General features: G+C 36.9%; 1 protein-coding gene across 4 annotated transcripts in view; it reads left to right on the plus strand.

The window, feature by feature from the left end:
* The window catches only part of TMTC2 (transmembrane O-mannosyltransferase targeting cadherins 2), a 546198-nt gene that overhangs the window by 207009 nt on the left and 317617 nt on the right, over window positions 1–21572 (plus strand). For all 4 annotated transcript variants that reach the window (XM_043969066.1, XM_043969069.1, XM_043969067.1 and 1 more), the window contains exon 2: window positions 9632–10202. In XM_043969066.1, the coding sequence (XP_043825001.1) occupies window positions 9632–10202 (571 nt within the window). The remainder of the gene's footprint in view (window positions 1–9631; window positions 10203–21572) is intronic.

A 21572-nucleotide genomic window follows, 5' to 3' on the forward strand; every position in this document is an offset into this window, starting at 1 on the left:
ACAGAAACAAAGATGCCTGTGCACGGTGTTTCCTTTGGCTCTGTAACCCATATAGCACCTAGGACAGCACCAGGTACCAACTGTGGACTTTCTTTTTCCTCAGATGATAATAATTCAGTCCAACAAGTGGTTCAGGATACTAGTTATCCTTGAGATTGACTGCCTCTGGCAGTGAAAATTCATCCTGTTGTTCCTGGTGGTATCCAAAGTCAACTTTGGAAAGCCAGATATTTCTTTTGCCCATTGTATTTGGAACTCCGATTTATTCAAACAGCAGAGAAAGGCATGGCTTTGTGCTTTAGTATATCACAATATTAGGCAGACCCATTGACAGATATAGTCATTATACAACTATATTGAAAATATTAATATGGCTTTTTATCGTGTGGATGGCAAAACAATGATAAATGTTGAGTATTTTTAAGAGGGAATAATAACAAAAATAAAATGTTAGGAAAAGAGAATGTTAGATGTATTTATGCAATCTGGCTTCACTCTAACTTTTGCAAACTTATTATACATTTCTCCCTCTCCTTTACACTCTGTGTTCCAACCAGATTTGCTTTTTAGGTACCAACCTACCTGGCAAAGTAGAAGTCAATAAATTAACCAGTAAACTTTTATTAAGTGCCTACTATGTACCAGGCACTGTGATTGAGTACTGACTTTGGAGTCAGGAAGACCTGAATTCAAATCCTGCTTCATACATTTATATTTGTTTAATCCTAGAAAGTCACTTATCTTTTCCCAGCCTCATTTTCCAGATCTCTGAAATGGGGCTTAATGGTGGGACCTATCTTGCAGAGACATTTCAAAGATCAATTTAGATTATATACATAAAGTGCTTTGTAAATATTAAAGCACTATATAAATACTACCTATAATAATTGAGAAGCATCATGACAGAGACGGTACTGTGGTTTCCTCAAAGCCAGGAATTTTGATACACAGTTTTCCGATGCAGCTCCCCTATCAGACTGCACAGCCACACTGTAGCCTGTGACTCTTCAAGGCACTGATCCATGGTCATCCAAGATGGGTGGAAGCCTACTACTACTACTACTACTACTACTACTACTACTACTACTACGTGACACTGGGCAAGTCACTTAGCTTCCCAGTGGTTTTGGCCAGAGATGGCAAATGTGGAGTTCACTGGTAACAACACTTCCTAGTGCTGGACCAAATTGAAATGTAATAGGGAAATACTTAGCAAAATAAATAAAAATACAATAAAACATTACATTTTAAAACTAAGCCAATATGCAGCCTTCAGAGATTGACATGTTTAGTGGCCACCTTTCTATTTGAGTTCTATTTCTGTTTGAGTTTCTTTTCTACATATGGTTATCCTCTCCCCAATGCTTTCTTATTATTAGAAATTAGTTTTAAAGACATGTGATATCCCTTAAGTAAACTGTAGTCTTCCTGAAGGCAAGGGCTATTTTTTTGTTTTATTTTTGTATCCATTCCTAGCAACTAGCACAGTGCTGAAGCACATCAACCCTTAATAAACCCTTGATGATTAAATGCATTTGGTTGTTGCTTTGAGCACACATAAGATAACTGTCTCCTAAATCCACTGGGATTTCTCAATTGTGTAATTTAAAAATGCCTTTGGTAAGTACAATTTATGATTGGATAAGGATCTTTGTTAACTAAAATAACCCACTGCTTAACTGGATTAAAAAGTTAATAATTTTCATTTTCTCTCTGGAATTCTAAGCCTGACTTGGCAGCAGTAGGAATGATGATCATAATAACAATACTTAGTAATTATGCAACACTTTATCTGAGAAGGTAAAAATGCTTTTTAGACATCAAGCTCAAGTTTTTCTCTCATCTACTCCTGCTCTGGTAATTGATATTCATTTCCCCCCCACCCCCCCACCCCTTCAAAGAGGGGAGAGTGACTGCCATCAATGTATTAGCAAATAGGATGCTTAACACTGATTATCAAAGACCTTCATGAAGGCATAGAGGGAGTTTTATTTCAATTTTGTATATAGTGCAGGTCTGGGAGAAGGGACTGATACAGTGAAACACAAAAAATCAGATACAAGTGGGTTTTATTTCTTTTTTAATTTTTTCCACAGCTTCTCCAACATTTATTATTTTCCTTTTTTTGTCATATTAGCCAATCTGATAGGTGTGAGGTGGTACTTCAGAGTTGTTTTAATTTGCATTTCTCTGATCAATAGTGATTTAGATACTTTTTTCATATGGCAATAGATAGCTTTGATTTCTTCATCTGATATTGCCTGTTCATATCCTTTGACCATCAGGTTTTATTTTTTAAAGATGAAATTTTGGGGAAATAAATATAAAGTCCTATGTCTGGCTTTAAGAAATGATCTATATATATTTAAGGTATCAAAGGCATGGATGGATAAAGGTTTGTGTGAAAAAAGACCTGGGAGTTTTAGTGGACTACATGCTCAGCAGGAGTTAATACTGTGATGTTGTATCATCAAAAAACAAAACCCACAAAAAAATAAACATCTAAGGACCTTATTACTATAGATCTCAAGCCGGAAGGAATCTCGAAGGTCATCTAGTACAACCCTATCATTACACAGATGAAAAACCTGAGTCTCATGGAAATTAAAAGATTTGCCCCAGTGTCCAAGTTGGTATTTGAACCCAGGCTTCTGACTGCAGAGATCCTATATTTTTCCCCACAATTCCATGCTTCCCCAATAAGCATGATGGAAGTCCTGTTGTCCTTATAGGATCATAGATTTAGAACTACAATTAGTTGGGAGTGGGGCAGTTCCAACACAGATGCTCATAGGATCATAGGTTTAGCCCTCATAGGATCATAGGTCATAGTCCTCATAGGATCATAGATTTAGACTTTAGAGAGAGCTTGAAGATCATTTAGCCCAAATACCTCCCTTTATATATGAGGAAACCAAGACCTAAAGAGGAAGGTGACTTGTCCAAGGTCATCCAGTAGTTAAGCATGAGAATCAGGATTTGAACCCATGTCCTGTGACTAGAGAATCGATATACTTTCCACTTTACCACTCTGTCTTTCAGTAGTGAATGCTATGTTAGCCCTCCCAGGGAAGCCATTTTCATTTGCCTAGACATTCTAGAAACAGTAACTCAAGTCCTGGGGAAATATACTAATGTAGGAATTCCAGTTCTGGTAGCCAAGTAGTAATTGAGATTTTGGAAGGACTTTTGATATCCCTCTCAGATCCTATCATGTTTGTTTCTATTTATTCTGTCTGTGCTTTCAGGTCAGTCATTTTTCAGTTATGTCTGACTCTTTGTGACCCTATTTGGGGTTTTATTGGCAGAGATACTAGAATGGTTTGCCTTCTTTTCCAGATGAAGAACTGAGACAAACAAGATTAAGTGACTTTTCCAGGGTCACAAAGCTAGTAAGTGTCTGAGGCCACATTTGAACTCATGAAGATGAATCTCCCTACTCTAGTTCCAGCCCTCTATCCACTGAACCACCTAGCTGCCCATGAGGAGGCCTTAAAAAAACCTCACATCTCACCCTCCTGCCTTATAGTGGTATGAAGGTGACCCTCAGTTCTGGAAATTTTTGACAGCAGTGAGTAACCTCTGGATGGCTCCATTAGGCTGGAAAAGCTTTGAGTCAAGTCTTTGACCCAGCCTTAGCTAAGCTTGGAGAGGCTCCTCACCACAGCAACTTCAGCATGATGAATATTTCAGCCAAGCCCTTCTTGAAGGTCTCCTCATAGAGAAGATGCAAACTGTGTTGATGGAGGGTATTGCCCAGACTCATAATCAAAGCTCTAGAGCTGGGAGGACAAAGAGGTTCTCTGATCCAGTCCCTTTATTGTACAGATAAGGATACTGAGACTTAGAGAGGTTAAATAACTTCTCCAAGATAACACCATCCCTTAGTTCCCAGTGCTCTTTCTACTACACCTAATGTTGCCTGTTGCCCTAAATAACAGGTAGTAAATAGCAGAGGTGAGATTGGAATCCAAAATCAATGCTCTTTCCAATGTCTTACTCTGGTCTTCTTCAGAGATCCTACTTCCTCCCACAGTCGTAGGGCCTATACTTGAAACTTTGCTGGCTTGTTAGGATCTGCCAAAGAATGTGCTTTACTAGCATAGCCTTTTAAGAATAAAACTTTGAAGGTCTGAAGATCTGTCTTTTTCACTCTGAGCAATAGTTGTTCATTTTTAGTCTATGCAACTGCAAAGACTGATACAAATACTTTTAGCATTGAGTCTCACACAAGGTTAGTCAAGATGGCAGGACAGTTTTTGTTTTTCAACATAACTGATCAATTTTACAATAGGTTTGACCCTTGGTGACATGTTCTAAAAGGGAATAAAACACCTAACAAAGGACAGTAGATGTGAAAAAACAAAAATGAGTATATCTAAGAAAAGGTTAAATCCTCTTAAAAGATTTTGGATGGTAAAAAAATTAAAAAAAAAAGACTCCGGGGACAAATTCCTTTTGTTTCAAGTGACAGTCTCTCAGTCTTTATTTCCTCTAGAGTGCTGGGGCTAAAATGATTTATTTTCACATAATTTCTTCCCATTCTTTCCATAGTTTTGAATAAGGTTCCCTCTGTTAGCCTGGATTATTGAATAATCAACATTGTCACAATAATAAACCCAGAAATTAAATCAGTATTGAAATTCAATTTTTTTGTTATGTCTTCTCTCCACCTAGCTAAGATTATTATGCAATGCTACCTTATTATAATTTTGGACTGATTTATAACATGGGGAGAATTTCCCTTTCTATTTAGTTGTAATATAGCAAAAGGCATGGGGCAGCTAGGTGGCACAGTGGATGACACACTGATCCTGAAGTTGGGAGGGACTGAGTTCAAATATCATCTCAGACACTTACTGGCTGTGTGATCCTGGGCACGTCACTTAACTTCAAGTACCTTAAATATCTGGGACAATCTCCAATTGTCCTGATATATATTTTGCTACTGGATCCAGATGGTTATAGAGGAGAGAGTGAGGTTGGTGACCTTGCACAACCCTCCCTTACTTAAATCCAATTCACTGCAAGTCATGGCATCATGCCATGATGTCATGGTCCTATTTGAGAATGAAGGACAAACATACATATACATACATATGTGTATATACATATATGCACACTTATACCCATAACCATAGCCATAGCCATACCTATACATATTCAGCAAAAGACAAAGTGTTATAGGTAGAATGTTAACCTCAGAGCCTAGAATTCTTGAGTTCCAGTCTGTTTTCTGATAAACTGATTTGGTTATCCTGGGTAACTCACCTAAACTTCCAGATACCCATAGTAAATCTTGAAAACAGAGTTGCAATGCCACTTTGCTTTAGTAGAGAACACTTCATCACTGGGAGTTCCCACCTTCAGTGAGATCCCTGGTACACAGTCTGGTCCACAGACTTGGTAAGACAATTCATTTATGTTATTCAAAATCTTTTGCCTACATATTCCTTAAGTTCTAGTAATATATAGCTGTTTAAATGACCCTGAAATAACCATCATCATGGGCATATATGTTATCTATGATATGATGTTCAGACTCTGATCAGCATATTTTCTTGGTCACAGTGGCATGGATCGACTAAAAGTCTGATTGAGCAGTTAATTTTTTTCCTTCTGTTTCTTGTATATTGAAGACTTGCCAGGTATGATGTATTTTGTATTATTATTGTATTATTTCTCCCCTCCCCCTTTCTTCTTTCCTAATTTTTGTTTCACCAGAAATGTTTTCTCTTGATTTTTGGTATTGGAGACATCAGACATCATTCTTTGAGTCTTTTTAATCGGCAGACTATACTCCATTCATTTGCCAAAGTGATCTTCCTTAAATATAAGTCTGTCTTTGTCAACACTCCAATCAATAGTATCCAATGGCTCTCTATTATTAACAGGCAGATAGGTAGCTAAGTGGATAGAATGTTGGATCTGGACTCAGGAAGACCTGAGTTCAAAGATATCCTCAGAGACTCACTGGTTGTGTGACCCTAAGCAAGTCACTTAGCCTCTATTTGCATCAGTCCCCTTATCTATAAAACAAGGATTAATAATAGCCCAAACCTCCAAAAGTTATAAATAGTATTATTACTAATATTAATAATTTGTAGAAATACTATTAACTATTAGGATAAAGTGAGATCATGTTTGTAAGAAGCTTTATAAAAATTTAAATCCTATATAGATACTGCTGCTGAAAATGATTGATGATGATGATAAATACATCTAAGGTAAAATATTTAGCATTTTAAGACCTTTACACCTTGACCCTACTCTATTCTTTTAGGCTTATTATATATGTTGTCGGTTTACGAATTTTGTAGTCCGCCCAAATTGACTTTCTATGTAACAACATAGAACAACATAACAGCATGTCCACAACTGAGATATTATCCATGATTCAATCTCCATGCCTTTGCACTGACAATCCCCCCCCCCCATTTCTATCTCTTAAAATCCTTAGTTTTCACTAAAATTCTTCTTAAGGACCATCATGTGTGGGAAGTCTTCCCTAATACCTCCAGCTGATAATGTTCCCCCCCCATCATCTTGTCTTTGTTTTGCATATATTTTGCATATACTTTCATCTCTCTTCCCCAGACTCCCCTCTTCCCTATAGAACGAGTTCCTCAAGGGCAGAAGCTATCTTCTGATCGTCTCTGAATTCCCCCTGCCTATGTCTGGCCCAAGGTAGATGCTTGATTGATTGATAGTACATCCTTCTTGATCGATCTCTTGATTGATTTGTAAGTGTTCTGAATTCTGCAGAGTCTATGGCATAAAGGGATTACATATATCCAGGTTTCAACCTATAAATCAACAGTTCATAAAATTAAACTCTTGGAGTCATCTTTTTGCATCCTTGTACTTGTGATGCTGAGGTAACAACTGGAAAAACTGTGGTTTCTGGAGAAATGATCTGGTCCTTATCCAGGACCAGTCCTCTGATATATGTCATACCCCCTACATATCATTCCTATACTAGATGAGATTGTCAATCTCTTGGCAAATTCCTTTGTCTTTGAGCTGCCCATAGCCCCAACTCCAAATATGGGCACAGTGGATATTATGTAGATGTAGTTCTTCTCCCTGATGTCAGTGATGTTCATACTAATGTCTGAATTAATGCTTTGGTGCAAAGGCCAGTGAGGGTTTCATCCTGGTCTTGCTTGAAGAGTAGTTGTCTCTGACAATGCTGTTTGTCAGTTTGTCAGTTTTTGTATTTCTTTTAACTTTTAATTATAACCTATCAAGTCTTAAGCGATTATTCCTGGGTTAGACTCTGATGAATGTCATTGCAGGGTGTTTTAATTTAATGGATCCCAAATAACATCTGTTTCTAATGTTTTAAAAGCCAATTTATATGGAAATTCATTTAGCACAAAGTCAATACATACAGATTTGTAACTCTTGTACTCTGCATAGAAAAAAAATCAAAACTCAAAGTCAAACTATTAAAATATGGTGTGCAGTCAATTAACTTAGTGTTATTCAAAACATAGTTTCAGCAAGTCTATTGTCCCTTCCCCAAATGCCACAACCAATTATAAGCATTCAGAATGTTTTAATCCTCTGGAGAAAATTCAGTTGATAGAGGACTTTGGAGAAAATAGATAGGACTAGCCCAGTGTAAATGAAGTTTACTTTAGAGGGCCAGTGCCCATTGCTTTATGCCCTTATATCACTTTAAACCTGCCTGCCTTGGCATCCTCCTGTTTTTCAGAATGACTCCTTTTGAAATCTGCAGCCTTGTTATAGACCATCCCCTCTGTCCCCAAGGGGTTAATTACTTAGTATAGGGCTCCCAACCAGTAGACATCACGATCTGATGATAACTCCCAAAGGCTTCTTGGTCTGAAGGCAACTAAAACCACCCCTTTCTTTGTTTTCTAATCATGGGCTGCAAAGGAAAGAATATTAAACTTGGAGTCAGAAGACCTGGGTTTGAATCTTGCTCTTGTACTTAATGTATCAGAGGCATGCCACACTTGTATTCTGAATATAAAAAAGAAATTAAAAACTCAAGCTATTAAAATATAGTATGTAGTCAATTATATCTGAGTATTAGCCAAAACATGGTTTTAGCACCTGCGTGTCATTGAGGAAGTCACCCTCAGCTCAGTTTCCTTTTCTGAAGTTTGATACAACTAACTCTGTGGTCTTTTCTCGCTCAAAGCCTGTCACCTTAACCTATTTTAATAATGGAAACAAACACAAAGTGATAATGTCATGGACAGACCAATGGGGAAATATTTTCCGTTGTCTAGTTCACTTCATTCATTCATTCATTCATTCATTCATTCATTCATTCATTCATTCATTTGCCCTTAATAAAATCTGGTCAACCTTCAAGTGAATGGTGGTAGGAAGAGAAGATTACCTAGGAACTCAAGTCAGCAAATGTTTATCAAACACTTTCTATATGCAGACCTGTGTTAAGTGCTGAGGATACAATGATTTAAAAAAATAGCTCATAATTCAGTTTCTGCCTTAAAAGAGCTTACAGTAGAATGGACAGGTGAGAAGAAATATTTGCAAAATAAGTATGGAAACTTTAACAACACATATGCTCTGAAGGCCTGTTAGTACTTCTGCTCAAGCCCTGGTAATGCTTACTAGCTGGAAGGTTTCAAAATCTGTTCCATGTCTGTTGTCTTAGCAACTGCTTGTTGCATTTGTGCCTAAAGCAAATTGGGGAACAGACAAGTTTTCTTTGGTTTGGCACCGCCAGTGTCAGGTGTTTGCTGGGATAATGTCTACTGTGTATGCTGCATTATACAAGGTGCTATAAGGAAAACGTAAAAAGCCTAAGACATAGTCTTGCCTTCTGGCACCTCAAAGTCTAGTTGGGGAGTAGAGAAACACACAGAACATTTGAGTAGCAAGGAAGATATCCAAATGAGACACAAAAGCAGGAAGATCTGTAGGAAATCAGATGGAAGAGGTCACTGTGGGTTGGAGTAGGGGAATAGAAAGAATATTACCACTGGGATAGGGAGACTCTCCCTTCTCCCCTTCATTTTAATTGTTTGCATTCTTCATGACTTATTAACATCTATTTTGGGAAAAAAAACCCCGATGAATTCATTCACACAAAGATAGATTTGAAGTCAAAAGGACCTGGGTTCAGATGCCATCTCTGCCTCAGCTGTTACTGATATTACCTTGGGAAAGTCATTCAGACCTCTGGCCCTCAGTAGACTCATGCATAAAATGAGGGATTTGGACTAGGAGATCACTAAGGTCTTTTCCATGATAAGGTATAAGCAGTTTATAAGATTTAATATTTTTCCCTCTTCGGGGTAATTGCATTTCAACATAGAACAAGACCCTTAGTAAAAAGAATAAATGTCTAATTGTGAAATTCAGGTATCAGGAATACCATGGGGAAGATAATCTTGGGGGACTAGAGGTTCTTGGTAGTGCCTCTAAAATGAGACAATATAGACTTTGGGAAGCCACCTTTGTTTATATTCATCCTTTATAGCCACAGCTCTACTCAAATGATGCATCATGTCATATAGCACACAGCATCAGAGCTAAGGGAATGATGTAATAATGTCATTGAGGTTTTTTCCCATTAAACATGTATTTTATTTTTAATTCTATTTTAAAAAATAATTTTGTTTTTTAGCCGAGCTATCAAGACTAATCAGGATCTTCTCCCAGAAACGCCATGGACCCACATATTCTACAATGATTTTTGGGGGACTCTTCTTACCCATAGTGGCAGCCACAAGTCCTATAGGCCACTCTGTACCCTTTCTTTCCGCTTTAATCACGCCATCGGAGGCTTGAACCCTTGGAGCTACCATCTGGTCAATGTCCTGCTGCATGCCGCAGTCACCGGCCTCTTCACAAGCTTTTCCAAGATACTCCTTGGTGATGGACATTGGACCTTCATTGCTGGCCTAATGTTTGCCTCCCACCCAATTCACACAGAAGCAGTGGCAGGCGTCGTGGGAAGGGCCGATGTGGGAGCCAGCTTCTTCTTCCTGCTCTCTTTGCTGTGTTATGTGAAGCACTGTTCCACCAGAGGCTACTCAATCAGCACCTGGGGCTGGTTCCTAGGGACAGGACTCTGTGCTGGGTGCAGTATGTTGTGGAAGGAACAAGGTGTAACTGTGCTGGCTGTGTCGGCGGTTTACGATGTCTTTGTCTTTCACAGACTGAAAATGGACCAGATCATACCTTCTATTTACAAAGTAAGTGAGCGTTGGCTCTTGGGTCATTGGCTTACTGAGGGATATAATTGGTTGGTCATCTACCAGATAAGGAAGGGGTCTCTTTGTGGCTTTTCAAATGGTATAGAAAATAAAGTACTCAAGAATTCTCTTTTCTATCATGAAGATATGAGAGGATCATTCTAGACCTTTCAGTATAAGGCTGGATTTTATTTACCAATTGCTTTAACTTTGCCACGGTGGGCTCAATTTTGTTTACTCATTGCTTTGATTTAAATCTCATGTTGGGAAAACCACCTTTGTTTATATTCATCATATAGGTTATATATTGAACATATACTTAGTCCTTGAAATGCTAAATAAATCTGGGATGTTAGTATACATTAGTCCAATTATTGACACAAACTCAGGGTTTTTGACTTTTCTTATGTCTTCATTTGGAGGCATCATGTAATAGTAGATTAGTTTTTTAGTTTTTTTGCCTGGCAATTAGGGTTAAGTGACTTGCCCAGGGTCACACAGCAAGTGTCAAGTGTCTGAGGCCAGATTTGAACTCAGGTCCTCCTGAATCCAGGGCCAGTGCTTTATCCACTGTGCTACCTAGCTGCCCGTGTAATAGTAGATAAGTAATAGTAGTATGTTAGTATACATTTGTCAAATTATTGACACAAACTCAGGGTTTTTTACTTTTCTTATGTCTTCATTTAGAGGCATCATGTAGATTAGTAATAGTAATAATAAGTGTGCTAGGCTTATAGTGAGGAACATATGGGTTCAGATTCCCAAATTTATTGGCTATATGACTCCAGGCAAGTCATTTAATGTCTGTGTCTCTCAGTTAACTCACCAGGATTTGTCCTAAGTCAAGATAGGTTGTATTCTTTATTGATTGAGGAAAATTTCCCCATATAATGAAAAAGTCCTATATCCATGTCCCTCTCAGTCCTCCTCTTATGCCAAAAAACCACAACAAAGACAATTACTATGCATGTACAACATCTAGTGAGAGAGAGAGAGAGAGAGAGAGAGAGAGAGAGAGAGAGAGAGAGAGAGCGTGAACATGTTAAGAGTAAGAGTTCACCTGTTTCCTGCTGCTCTGTTTAGAGCAAGTAAGTATTGTAGTAGATAGAGAGCTGGGCCTGGATCCCTCCTTTTGTGAGTTGTCCATCCCTTTAGATTGTAAGCTCTTTGAGGGCAGGGAATATCTCTCTTTTGATTAATTGTATCCCTACCACTTAGCAGAGTGCCTGGCACAATATAGGTGCTTAATAAATGTTTTTTTTTTTTTTTTTGGATTGGATTAGATCCCACTACCCTAGGTCCTAATGTGGGCATGATAGATATTATATAGATGTTCTGTCCTGATGGCTGTGATCCTCATACTAATGTTTCAATTACTGCTTTAATGTATCAACACTTTAAGGTTTTCAAATAACCATATTATAGATAACATTATATAGTATATAATAATTATATATAATAACTAACACATATATACATATGTGTGTATGTATGTATGTGTGTATATATATATATATGTGTATATATATATGTGTATATATACACACACACACACACACACATAAATCCTATTTGATTTGACCTTTATAACAACCCTATGAGAGAATCCATATTTTATGGATTAGGAAACTGAGTCTGAGAAGGATAATGTAACTTGCCCAAAGTAACACAACTAGTAAATGTTCAAGGTAGGATTTGAATTTAAGTTTTCCTGAATCCAAGTTTGGCAAGATGGTATCAAATGGCTAAAGAACTGGTCTTAGGGTCAAGAAAATGTTGGTTTCAGTCTGCCTTCTGACAACTTCTGGCTATGAGTCCCTAGTCCCTAGGTAAGTCACTCAACTTGGACTACTCTTGAAGTCAGCTGTGTTGGACCCTAGGTTATAGGTGAGTTGCTAATGGTCTTTGTTGGTAGAGATGCCAAGTCTGGACAAAACAAAACATGTTTCTCCTTTTTCTTTGTTCTGCTCTCAAAGAATGGTAAATCACAATGGAAAGTAACTATATTAGCTTGTCTATTAGCTGAAATTAATCACAGCTTAATCTTTTCCTTTCTCTGTTTTCCCAAATGCCTTCAAATGCAATACTGTTTTAGAAGTCTTATGAGCCTTAGGCTACTACACTTACTCTTTGACTATTTATTGAACCATTTGCTTATAAAGTTGTAGGAGAATCTGGCCGAGGACTCAAACCAGAATAAATTCACCTTTGCTCAGAATTTCAGCACAGTCTGACATTTGGCAGATGTTTTCAAACCCCAGTCATGTTTTAGGCAAACTCACCCCACCTCCTTCCTACCCTCCATGGAGACTAGAATAGGGAATTATGGCTCTGGAAGAATGCCTTGTGAAAGCTGCCATCTAATTGGTCTTGAGGAAACTGACATTCTTTTCTGCCCAAATTTGGAGGTTCACTTGAAAGTGAAATGGAAAGAAATCAAAAGGAAGGGAAGGAGTTGAAAGGAGGAAATCCTGAAGTGTTTAATGCTTTTAAAAATATCAAAATTGCTAATTTTTCCACCTAGCAGGTACAATAATCACTTATGTGTTCCTGCTCTGTGGGGAAGCATTACCTTTTTAGCTGAAGCTCAAATATCAAGTATTGAATGAAGTTATTTGGTGATTTCAATGAAATGTTTTATAAGAAAGCCATGGCTGAAATGCAAAGACTATAAACATGTCTTTTGCAATACCAGATCTTAATTTTAAATCATTCTGATTCTGAGGTAGATTTATTTTTCCCCTTTCAACTAATATTACCAAGAAACTGAACAGCCATTATATGTGTAGAGAACTCTGCTTGGTTCTGGGGATGCCAAAAGGCATAAAGACATGGTCATTGCACTGCGTGCTCTCATGGAGCTTGCAATCTAGTTGAAGAGGCAGGGTTAAGGTGGGGAGGTAAATCAGTATGATCTAAGGTAATATATGGTAGCTGCCAAATGAGTAGCAGGAAGAGCCCTACTGGTTAAGATACAGATGTTAGCTCCCTGAGAGGACATTTGTTCTGCTACATTTCCAGTTTAACAATTGGTAACTTAGGAAATGAATCTGATTAATGCTACTTCTAGCTTTGTAATTTTTAGGCTGTCTATGGAAGTCTCCAGTTATGGAGAAATTGATTTCATTTAGAGGAAATGGTGATTCTAAGGATAATAATGATGATGATGATAATTTTAATAATGATGATAATGACAAGGATTTCTGTAATGTTTCAAGGCTTGAAAAGTGTTTCAATATGTTCCATCACTAGATTCCTACAAATAATTCTGTGAGGTAGTTACTAATATTATTTCATTTAACAGATGAGGACACAGACTGCATGTAGTTAAGTTACTTGACCAGGGCAACCATAGAATTGAAGTGCAAATTTTCCAGACTCCCAAGTAGAACAATCTGTCTTCTAGGCTACCTAGCTGCTGAAAGATGTGTTCTTTGTCATAAATTAGGAAGCAGTAGCCATTAACAAGCAGCTAGTTGAGGTGTAATGGATAGAACACTTAGTTGAGCATTGGAAATTAAAAAAAATAAACATTTTTCTTTAAAGGTTTGTGTTCCAAATTTTATACCTCCTTCCTTCCCTCCCCTATCCCTTCCCTGAGGCAGTAAGCAATCAAATATAGATTATACATGTGCAATTATGTAAAACATTACCATATTAGTAATTTTGTATAAGAAAACTTGAACAAAAGAAAAAAAAATGAAAGAAAGTGAAAAATACCATTCTTCAGTCTGTGTTCCATCATATCAGTTCTTTCTTTGGAGATGGATAGTATGTTTCATCGTTAATCCTTTGGGATTGTCCTGGTTCATTGTATTGCTGAGAATAGTTAAGTCATTCACAGTTGTTTATCAAACATTATTGCTGTCCCTGTGCACAATGTTCTCTTGGTTCTGTTCACTTCACTATACATCACTTCATACAAGTCTTTCCAGGCCTCTCTGAAATCATTCTGCTTGTCATTTCTTATAATACAATAATATTCCATTACCATCATATACCACAGGTTGTTTAGCCATTCCCCAATGGGGGAATTCCTTTGGACATTGCTTTGATTTCCAGTTCATAGTCACTACAAAAAGAGCTGCTATAAATATTTTTGTACAAATAGGTTTTTTTCTCTTTTTGGAGATGTCTTTGGGATATAAACCCAGCAGTGGTACTGCTGGATCAAAGGGTATACACAGTTCTATAGCCCTTTGGGCATAATTCAAAATTGCTCTCCAGAATGTTTGGATCTTTTCATTAACAGTGGATTAGCATCCCAGTTTTTCCATATGCCTTCCAACATCCAATATTTTCCTTTTTTTTTTTTTTTGTTATATTTGCCAGTCTGATAGGTCTGAGGTGATACCTCACAGTTGTATTAATTTGAATTTCTCTGAGCAATAGTTATCTAGAGCATTTTTTTCATATGATTAAAGATAGCTTTGATTTCTTTGTCTGAAAACAAGCACTGGAAATTTGAACACTAGTTCTAGCTTTCTGCTAAGTACCTGTGTGAATTTAAGATTTCAGATTCTTAGCCACCTTGTGTGTATAATAAATTGAGGTGAATTAGATGATTAAAAAAAGAAGCTCTAATATATTATGTTTCTTGCTGCTTACAGACATGAATGGGTATACTGGAGTTTGTATGTAGGATTTGGTTAAGTTCCACATTAAAGTCATACAGAGAATTTTTCTATAACTTAATCATATGATCCACCCCAGGACTTACAAGTCACATAGAAGTGCAAACTTAAATTCCATTTCTCTTAAATCAGTTATGATACATAGAATTTCAGATACCTACCTTAGAATTCAGGCATAAACAACAATCGCCTCTGTTATATACACAACAACCACTGAATTTTTGCTTTTTAAAGATTTTTAAAAAGATTTCCAATGGGGACTCGGGGAGGGGCATACAATCTATTCTTTTTCAGGGTACTATTTTATTTATTCATTCAGCGAGTATTTATTAAGCACCTACTATGTGTTAGCCATTTCTTTAAGCCCCGGTGATACAAGGACAAAATAAAATAGTTCCTGTCCTCAAGAAGCTTGCATTCTATTAAAATCATAATTGAAAGTCTTTCTTTGCCAAAAAACAAAACAAAACAACAGATTATATCCGTGTCTCTACAACTGCCAGGTTCTGCTTTCTGGGCTAAGTGAGTCAACAAGCACTTACTGTGTATTATGTGCCACTGTGCTAAGCAGTGAAGATGCAAATACACAAAGAGAAATATAGTCCCTTCCCTCATTCTGATATGAGAAAACAACACATAAAAAAGCTGAAAATCAGGGGGCATTGGGGAAAGAGGTATGTACCTGTGGTAGAAGTACATGGTGCTTTAATCCAGAGAATGAGAGATAGCTTTTCTAGGGCCCCTCTCTAAAATGAAGGCTCCTGGAAAAACTCACAGGGGTAGAAAAAACAGCTAACAGCAAAATCTGATTCCTTTTCTACACACAGTTTTTAAATCTCATTTCCCGAGTAAACATCCCCATTTCTTTTAATCCTTACATGAACTCAAAGGTTGACTCATGCTTTCTATCTTTTTCTGTATACTCTCCAGCTTATCAATGTCTTTCCTAAGATATGTCACATAGAGGTGAACACAATACATCTGATCTGAATAGAGAAGATAATAGTGGAATTATCACCTCCTTAGCCTTTGGCATTATACCTCATTTAATGTAACCTGAATTCAAATTAGCTCTCTCCTCTCTCTCTCTCTCTCTCTCTCTCTCTCTCTCTCTCTCTCTCTCTCTCTCTCTCTCTCTCTCTCTCTCTCTCTCTCTCCCTCCCTCCCTCCCTCCTTCCCTCCCTCCCTCCCTCCCTCCCTCTCTCCTCTTCTCTCCTCTCCTCTCCTCTCCTTTCCCCACAAACACCTCTCTCTCTCTGACTGAGATATTATACAGCCAACTAATTTTGAGCATGCGGTCTAGTGTCTCCCTCCCCCATCTTTTTCAATTCTGAAAAAAATTGTCTGATTAGGTCTTCTCCATCTTGGGCCAGAAAAGCTGATTTTAAAAGATAATTTATCCACTTTTTATTTTTCATTTTTTGAGGGCCAGGGAAGGGGACAGAAGCTTTGATTTCATCAGAATAGGGAGCTGCCAGTGAGAGACTATTCTGTACCTTAATACCTGAGACTTTTCTCAGCTACTGAGGTAATAGCTTATACAGGAACATGCACACTGTCATTGTGGGTCAAAGGCAAGACCTGAAACCCAGGTGTCCTTACTCAGAATATGACTTTCTAGTTACTATGTCATGTTACTTCTCAGGTCATTTCCATGCTGTTCTTTATTTCCTTAGCTTTCAAACCACTATATGGTTTCAGGTGGCCAGAATTATCTGACCTTGTTCCATCTCTTTCCTCACTAACCTGATTTTCTATCTGTTTATTCATCTCAGCCCCTCTCCTTTGAAATTTTTCATATTTCTGACTGTAGTGATTTCCTGTTGAACCTCCCCACCCCCGCCACCACATTTCTAATTTTAGAGAATTTTCAAATAAAAACAGTGCTAAAAGAGAAAATCGGGAGAGGGCTTCTTCTATTCCTTCAATGATCTGCTCTTTTCAAAAAACTCCTAGATTTCTGTATACAGCCCTTATCTCTAGTCCTGTATCACCAACTATCTTTTAGACTTCTCAAACTCAACATGTCCGAAACAGAACTCTAAATATTTTCTCCCAAATGCGTTCTTCTTTGGAACTTCTCTGTTCCTATCTATGCTATCACCATTGTTCAAATCATGGAGGCTCACAAACTTGGTGTCATACTCAGCTTTTTACTGGAACTCACTTCACATATACAATAATCTTTGGTCAACTCTTCTTGTCTTTTCTATCTTCATAACAGATAGATAGATAGATAGATAGATAGATAGATAGATAGATAGATAGATAGATAGACAGATGATAGATGATAGACAAATATACATATATGTATAGATACACATATACAAATAGATAGATAAACTATATAGATCTGGGTTTAAATCTAGATATTATATCTATATGTCCATTTATTATGGATATATTTTATTATACCTTTATTTTCTTTTCTCAATTCACACGTCTCTACCCCTAGACTCTCATCATCTCATGCTTTGTTTCAATAGCCTGCTGGTTGGTCTCTACCACTCAAATCTCTCTTCAACCCAGTCAGTCTTCCACTTAGCTGCCCAAATGCCTTTCTTAAAGTGTAAGTCTGACCATTGTTTTATGTTGTTTAGTTGTTTTTCAGTCATTTCACATGTCCCATGACCACATTTAGGGCTTTCTTGGCAATTATACTAGAGTGGTTTGCAATTTCCTTCTCCAGCTTGTTTTATTTTATTTATTTATTTATTTTTAGTGAGGCAATTGGGGTTAAGTGACTTGCCCAGGGTCACACAGCTAGTAAGTGTTAAGTGTCTGAGGCCGGATTCGAACCCGGGTACTCCTGACTCCAGGGCCGATGCTCTATCCACTGCGCCACCTAGCTGCCCCTCCAGCTTATTTTAAAATAAGGAAACTGAATTACCTGCTCAGGTTCTTTCACCTAGTAAGTGTCTGAGGCCAGATTTGAACTCATGAAGATGATTCTTCCTGATTCCAAGCCTAGCACTCCCTCAACTGTGCCCCCTAGCTGCCCTAGACCTGACCATATAACACTCCTGTTCAATCAACTCCTTATTACATCCAGGATGAATTATAAAATGCTTTGTTTGGTATTTAATAATCTTTTCTTTATGCAACCTGTCACCTTTCTACCTTTCTACACTTATATGTTATTTCCTTCTACAAATTCTATGATCAGGTCATACTTGGTTCTGCTTGTGTTTCCTCACATATGGCTGAATGTTAGGTGGGATTGCTTTATTTGACATCAGTGGGCTAAAAGTCCTTTGGAAGTCCTTTTCAGTCCTAGTAAAATGAGTAACTTTTGGATATGTTATAATTTAACTCTGTACTATACTTATCTTTGTTTCCAGACAAAGTAAACTTCTCTATTCCCTTTAAAGCCAACATAACTCCACCACCACCACCACCAATCATCCATCAATCATCATATTTATATAGCACTTTCAGGTTTACAAATACTTTACAAATATCTTATTTGATCTTAACAATAATCCTGAGAGGTAGGTTCTATCATTATCCTGATTATACAGATTGCAAAAGTAAAGCAGAGAGAGGTTAAATGATTTGTCCAGGATCACAGCTCATTTGTATCTGACTCTGAATTTGAACTCAGGTCTTCCTGATTCCAGGTCCTGTGTTCTGTGTATTTGTGTATTTGGCACCACCCAGTGGCCCAAATTATATCGAGTGTTTGAAGGGTTAAATAGCTGTGTAGTGTATGATGGCTGAAGGACTCCAGACCCAAGACTCTAATCTCAAACCAAGGCACCCCTTCTCAAGCTGGAATTAGAGCTTCCATTTTATATAGGTCAGCGATGACCAGGTCTCCTATAACACTCATTTCAAGCTTCCTTTATAGAAGTTTTGAAAATGTCACCCTTTTGAAAATCTTACTGTGTCATGTCGATCCTTAGAGATGATAAACTCAAATGAATCTAGAATTTCAATGATATGGTTGTTCCCAACAGAAATTTACATCACAACCCAACTATGCCTAACCATTCAATATGATTCTTGTCCATCCTCTGTGTCACAAAATCTGTATCTCATGTGATCTGTAGTTTAAAAGGCTAAAAATCTCCAAATAAAAATGAGCCCAATTGTTTGTTACATAAAATAATTTATAGTGACCTGAGAAGTCACATAATGCAGACATATATAATGATATATTTAAAAGTACTATCAAAGTATGTTGGGAGGCATAGATGGGGGAAAATATAGACTTGTGATTTCTTTAGTATTGGACAGTTCTGATGAGAAAACACCTCCCATTGATGTAGACGGGCAACTATCCTGTAACTGATATAGAAAAATTTCTTGGCTAAGTGTCATGTCTAAGGCCTTACTACCAATCAGTAAGAGAAGTGATTAATAAACTCAATGATAAACTATAAATAATAATAAATTCTAAAGAAATAGTATAAACAAAATACAAAGAAATAATAATAAACAACATAAATAAATATAATAAATTATAAATAATAACAAATTTCCCAATTTTGAGTGTGGTTGTCTATTTACTCAACGATGCTGCTTTTTACTATCAGAGAAGTATAGGATTGGGCTGGGATTTAGTTGTATTAAAAACTCTCAGATGAGGACACTGCTACCAATGAAGCACTGTGCAATTTTTGCAACTCAGTGTTTTGCAGAGTTGCCTGGAACACCAAAACATAAATGACTTACCTAGAGTCACACAAGGAGGGAAGGAGGTCAAAAGCATTTATGTAAAACTTAACTGTTTGCCAGATGCTGTGCTAAGCATAGTTCGTGTGTATCAGGAATGGTTTCTCAAAGATAACCAAACAAAATCAGTCTTGATTTTCAAAGAAAGAGAAATAATGATAGGCATTTCCTTGAGGAACTATATGAGTTTTTAAAATATATATTTTTTCTGTTAATTTATTTTTATATACATTTTTTGGTTTTAAAATTCCTTTATTTATTTTAATATATGAGTTTTTAATAATGATACCATATATTATTTACTGCACCACACATTATATTTATTTATAATATGCTATAACTTTTATAGGAGCTCAAATACCAATTGGAATTAAAAAGTATTTATAAAGGTATTCTTCATTTTGTGTAATATATTTATCCTTGTTTAAAAAACTGAGAATGTGGGGCAGCTAGGTGGCACAGTGGATAAAGCACCAGCCCTGGAGTCAGGAGTACCTGAGTTCAAATCCGGCCTCAGACATTTAACACTTACTAGCTGTGTGACCCTGGGCAAGTCACTTAACCCCAATTGCCTCACTAAAAACAAACAAAAAAACCCCTGAGAGTGTTTGCTTTTGTCACTCCTTGTCTCCCCTTACTCCAAATATATGTCCCTTTCACACATACCTATAGAACCATTAGTTCTAATAAATAATTTTTTTTAAAAAGGGGACTTCAAAAGAAAAAAGAAAAACATTCACCTAATCTCACAGTTTAACTTTTTTGTCCTATGCCTATAGTACCCCATCTATGCAAAAAAGGGAAGGAGATACATCATCTCTTCTTTGTGGACATGCTTGATCATTCTAATTACTTGGCTTTCACTTTCTTAAAAGTCTTTTATTCAGTTTTCTCTTTCCCCCTCCTTCTCTCTATTTTGCTGTCCTCATTATGTCTATTGTTTTTGTCCTGCTTATTTTATTTTGCATCCGTCCATATATATCTTCCCCTATTTCTTTGTACTCATCACATTCATTGTTGTTTTTTTAATGGTGCATCAATATTCCATTATATCCATTTGCCAAAATAGGTTTAGCTATTCTGCTAGATATCAGATGTATTTTTGAAATGCTGGCTATTTAAGTAAAATTCTGTATATGGAATCCCAGCTTTTCATATAAAGCCCATCATAAAATTTGAGGTTCACTCCTGGGTTATGGGTATTAGAGAAAACAGTGTCAGAAAGAGAAGGGAAAATGATCTTCTATCACACGAATATTTACCACTTTTTAGTGTGCCTTAAATTGCTTTCACTTGCTCTAGTTTTAAATGGAAAGGAAACTAGGGGGAAAAAAAGCAAATCCTAAATGCACTTATGCCAGCCTTGCAAATAAATACTCCACTTTTATCAGCCCACAAATGTTTTTACAAGTCTTCCTTGACCCCAGGAGGTACACAGGTAATAAAATAAGTGAAATCAGCATTCTTCATTATTCACCCAACATCAATCATTGTTTGCCCAAGGCTATTTGCAAGACTTATTTAACATCTGTTAACAGTTTTATTATGAAAACATCTTTTTTTTCTTTATTAGCCTCATAATCACTTATTCAATTACAGGTAAAAAAGAAAATTTCAAAGCCAGTTGAACACTTAACTTTAACTCAAGGTAGAGCTTGCAGAAAAGGAAACCATCTCATTTTCGGGGTTTCAGGGTTTTTTCCAAAGGTGGGTCTTTATTTTGCTATGGGTTCTGTCAAGTTGTTTATTTCCTCACGTACTCCTTTACTTAAAATTAAATTGTGCAGGTAATATTTCAGAGAACTTAAATGAAGGAGTGAGGCAAGGGAAAAGAAGAAGAGGAATTACCACTTCACTAAACAAGTCATTTTATCTAGAAATAGACTCTCTTTGGATTGAGATGGAAGGTGTGAATAATAGAGGCTGTCCATGATGAATGAAGTTTACTTTTATCTCTAGTATTACATGAGTTTTATTCTGTATTAGACTCCAGAGATGGGGCAAAATGCACAATTCCTTTATTTGTCCTAGTCCAGGAAATTATTTCTGAAGACCTGTT

Source organism: Dromiciops gliroides, chromosome 5, assembly GCF_019393635.1.
Source record: "Dromiciops gliroides isolate mDroGli1 chromosome 5, mDroGli1.pri, whole genome shotgun sequence".
Taxonomy (NCBI): domain Eukaryota; kingdom Metazoa; phylum Chordata; class Mammalia; order Microbiotheria; family Microbiotheriidae; genus Dromiciops; species Dromiciops gliroides.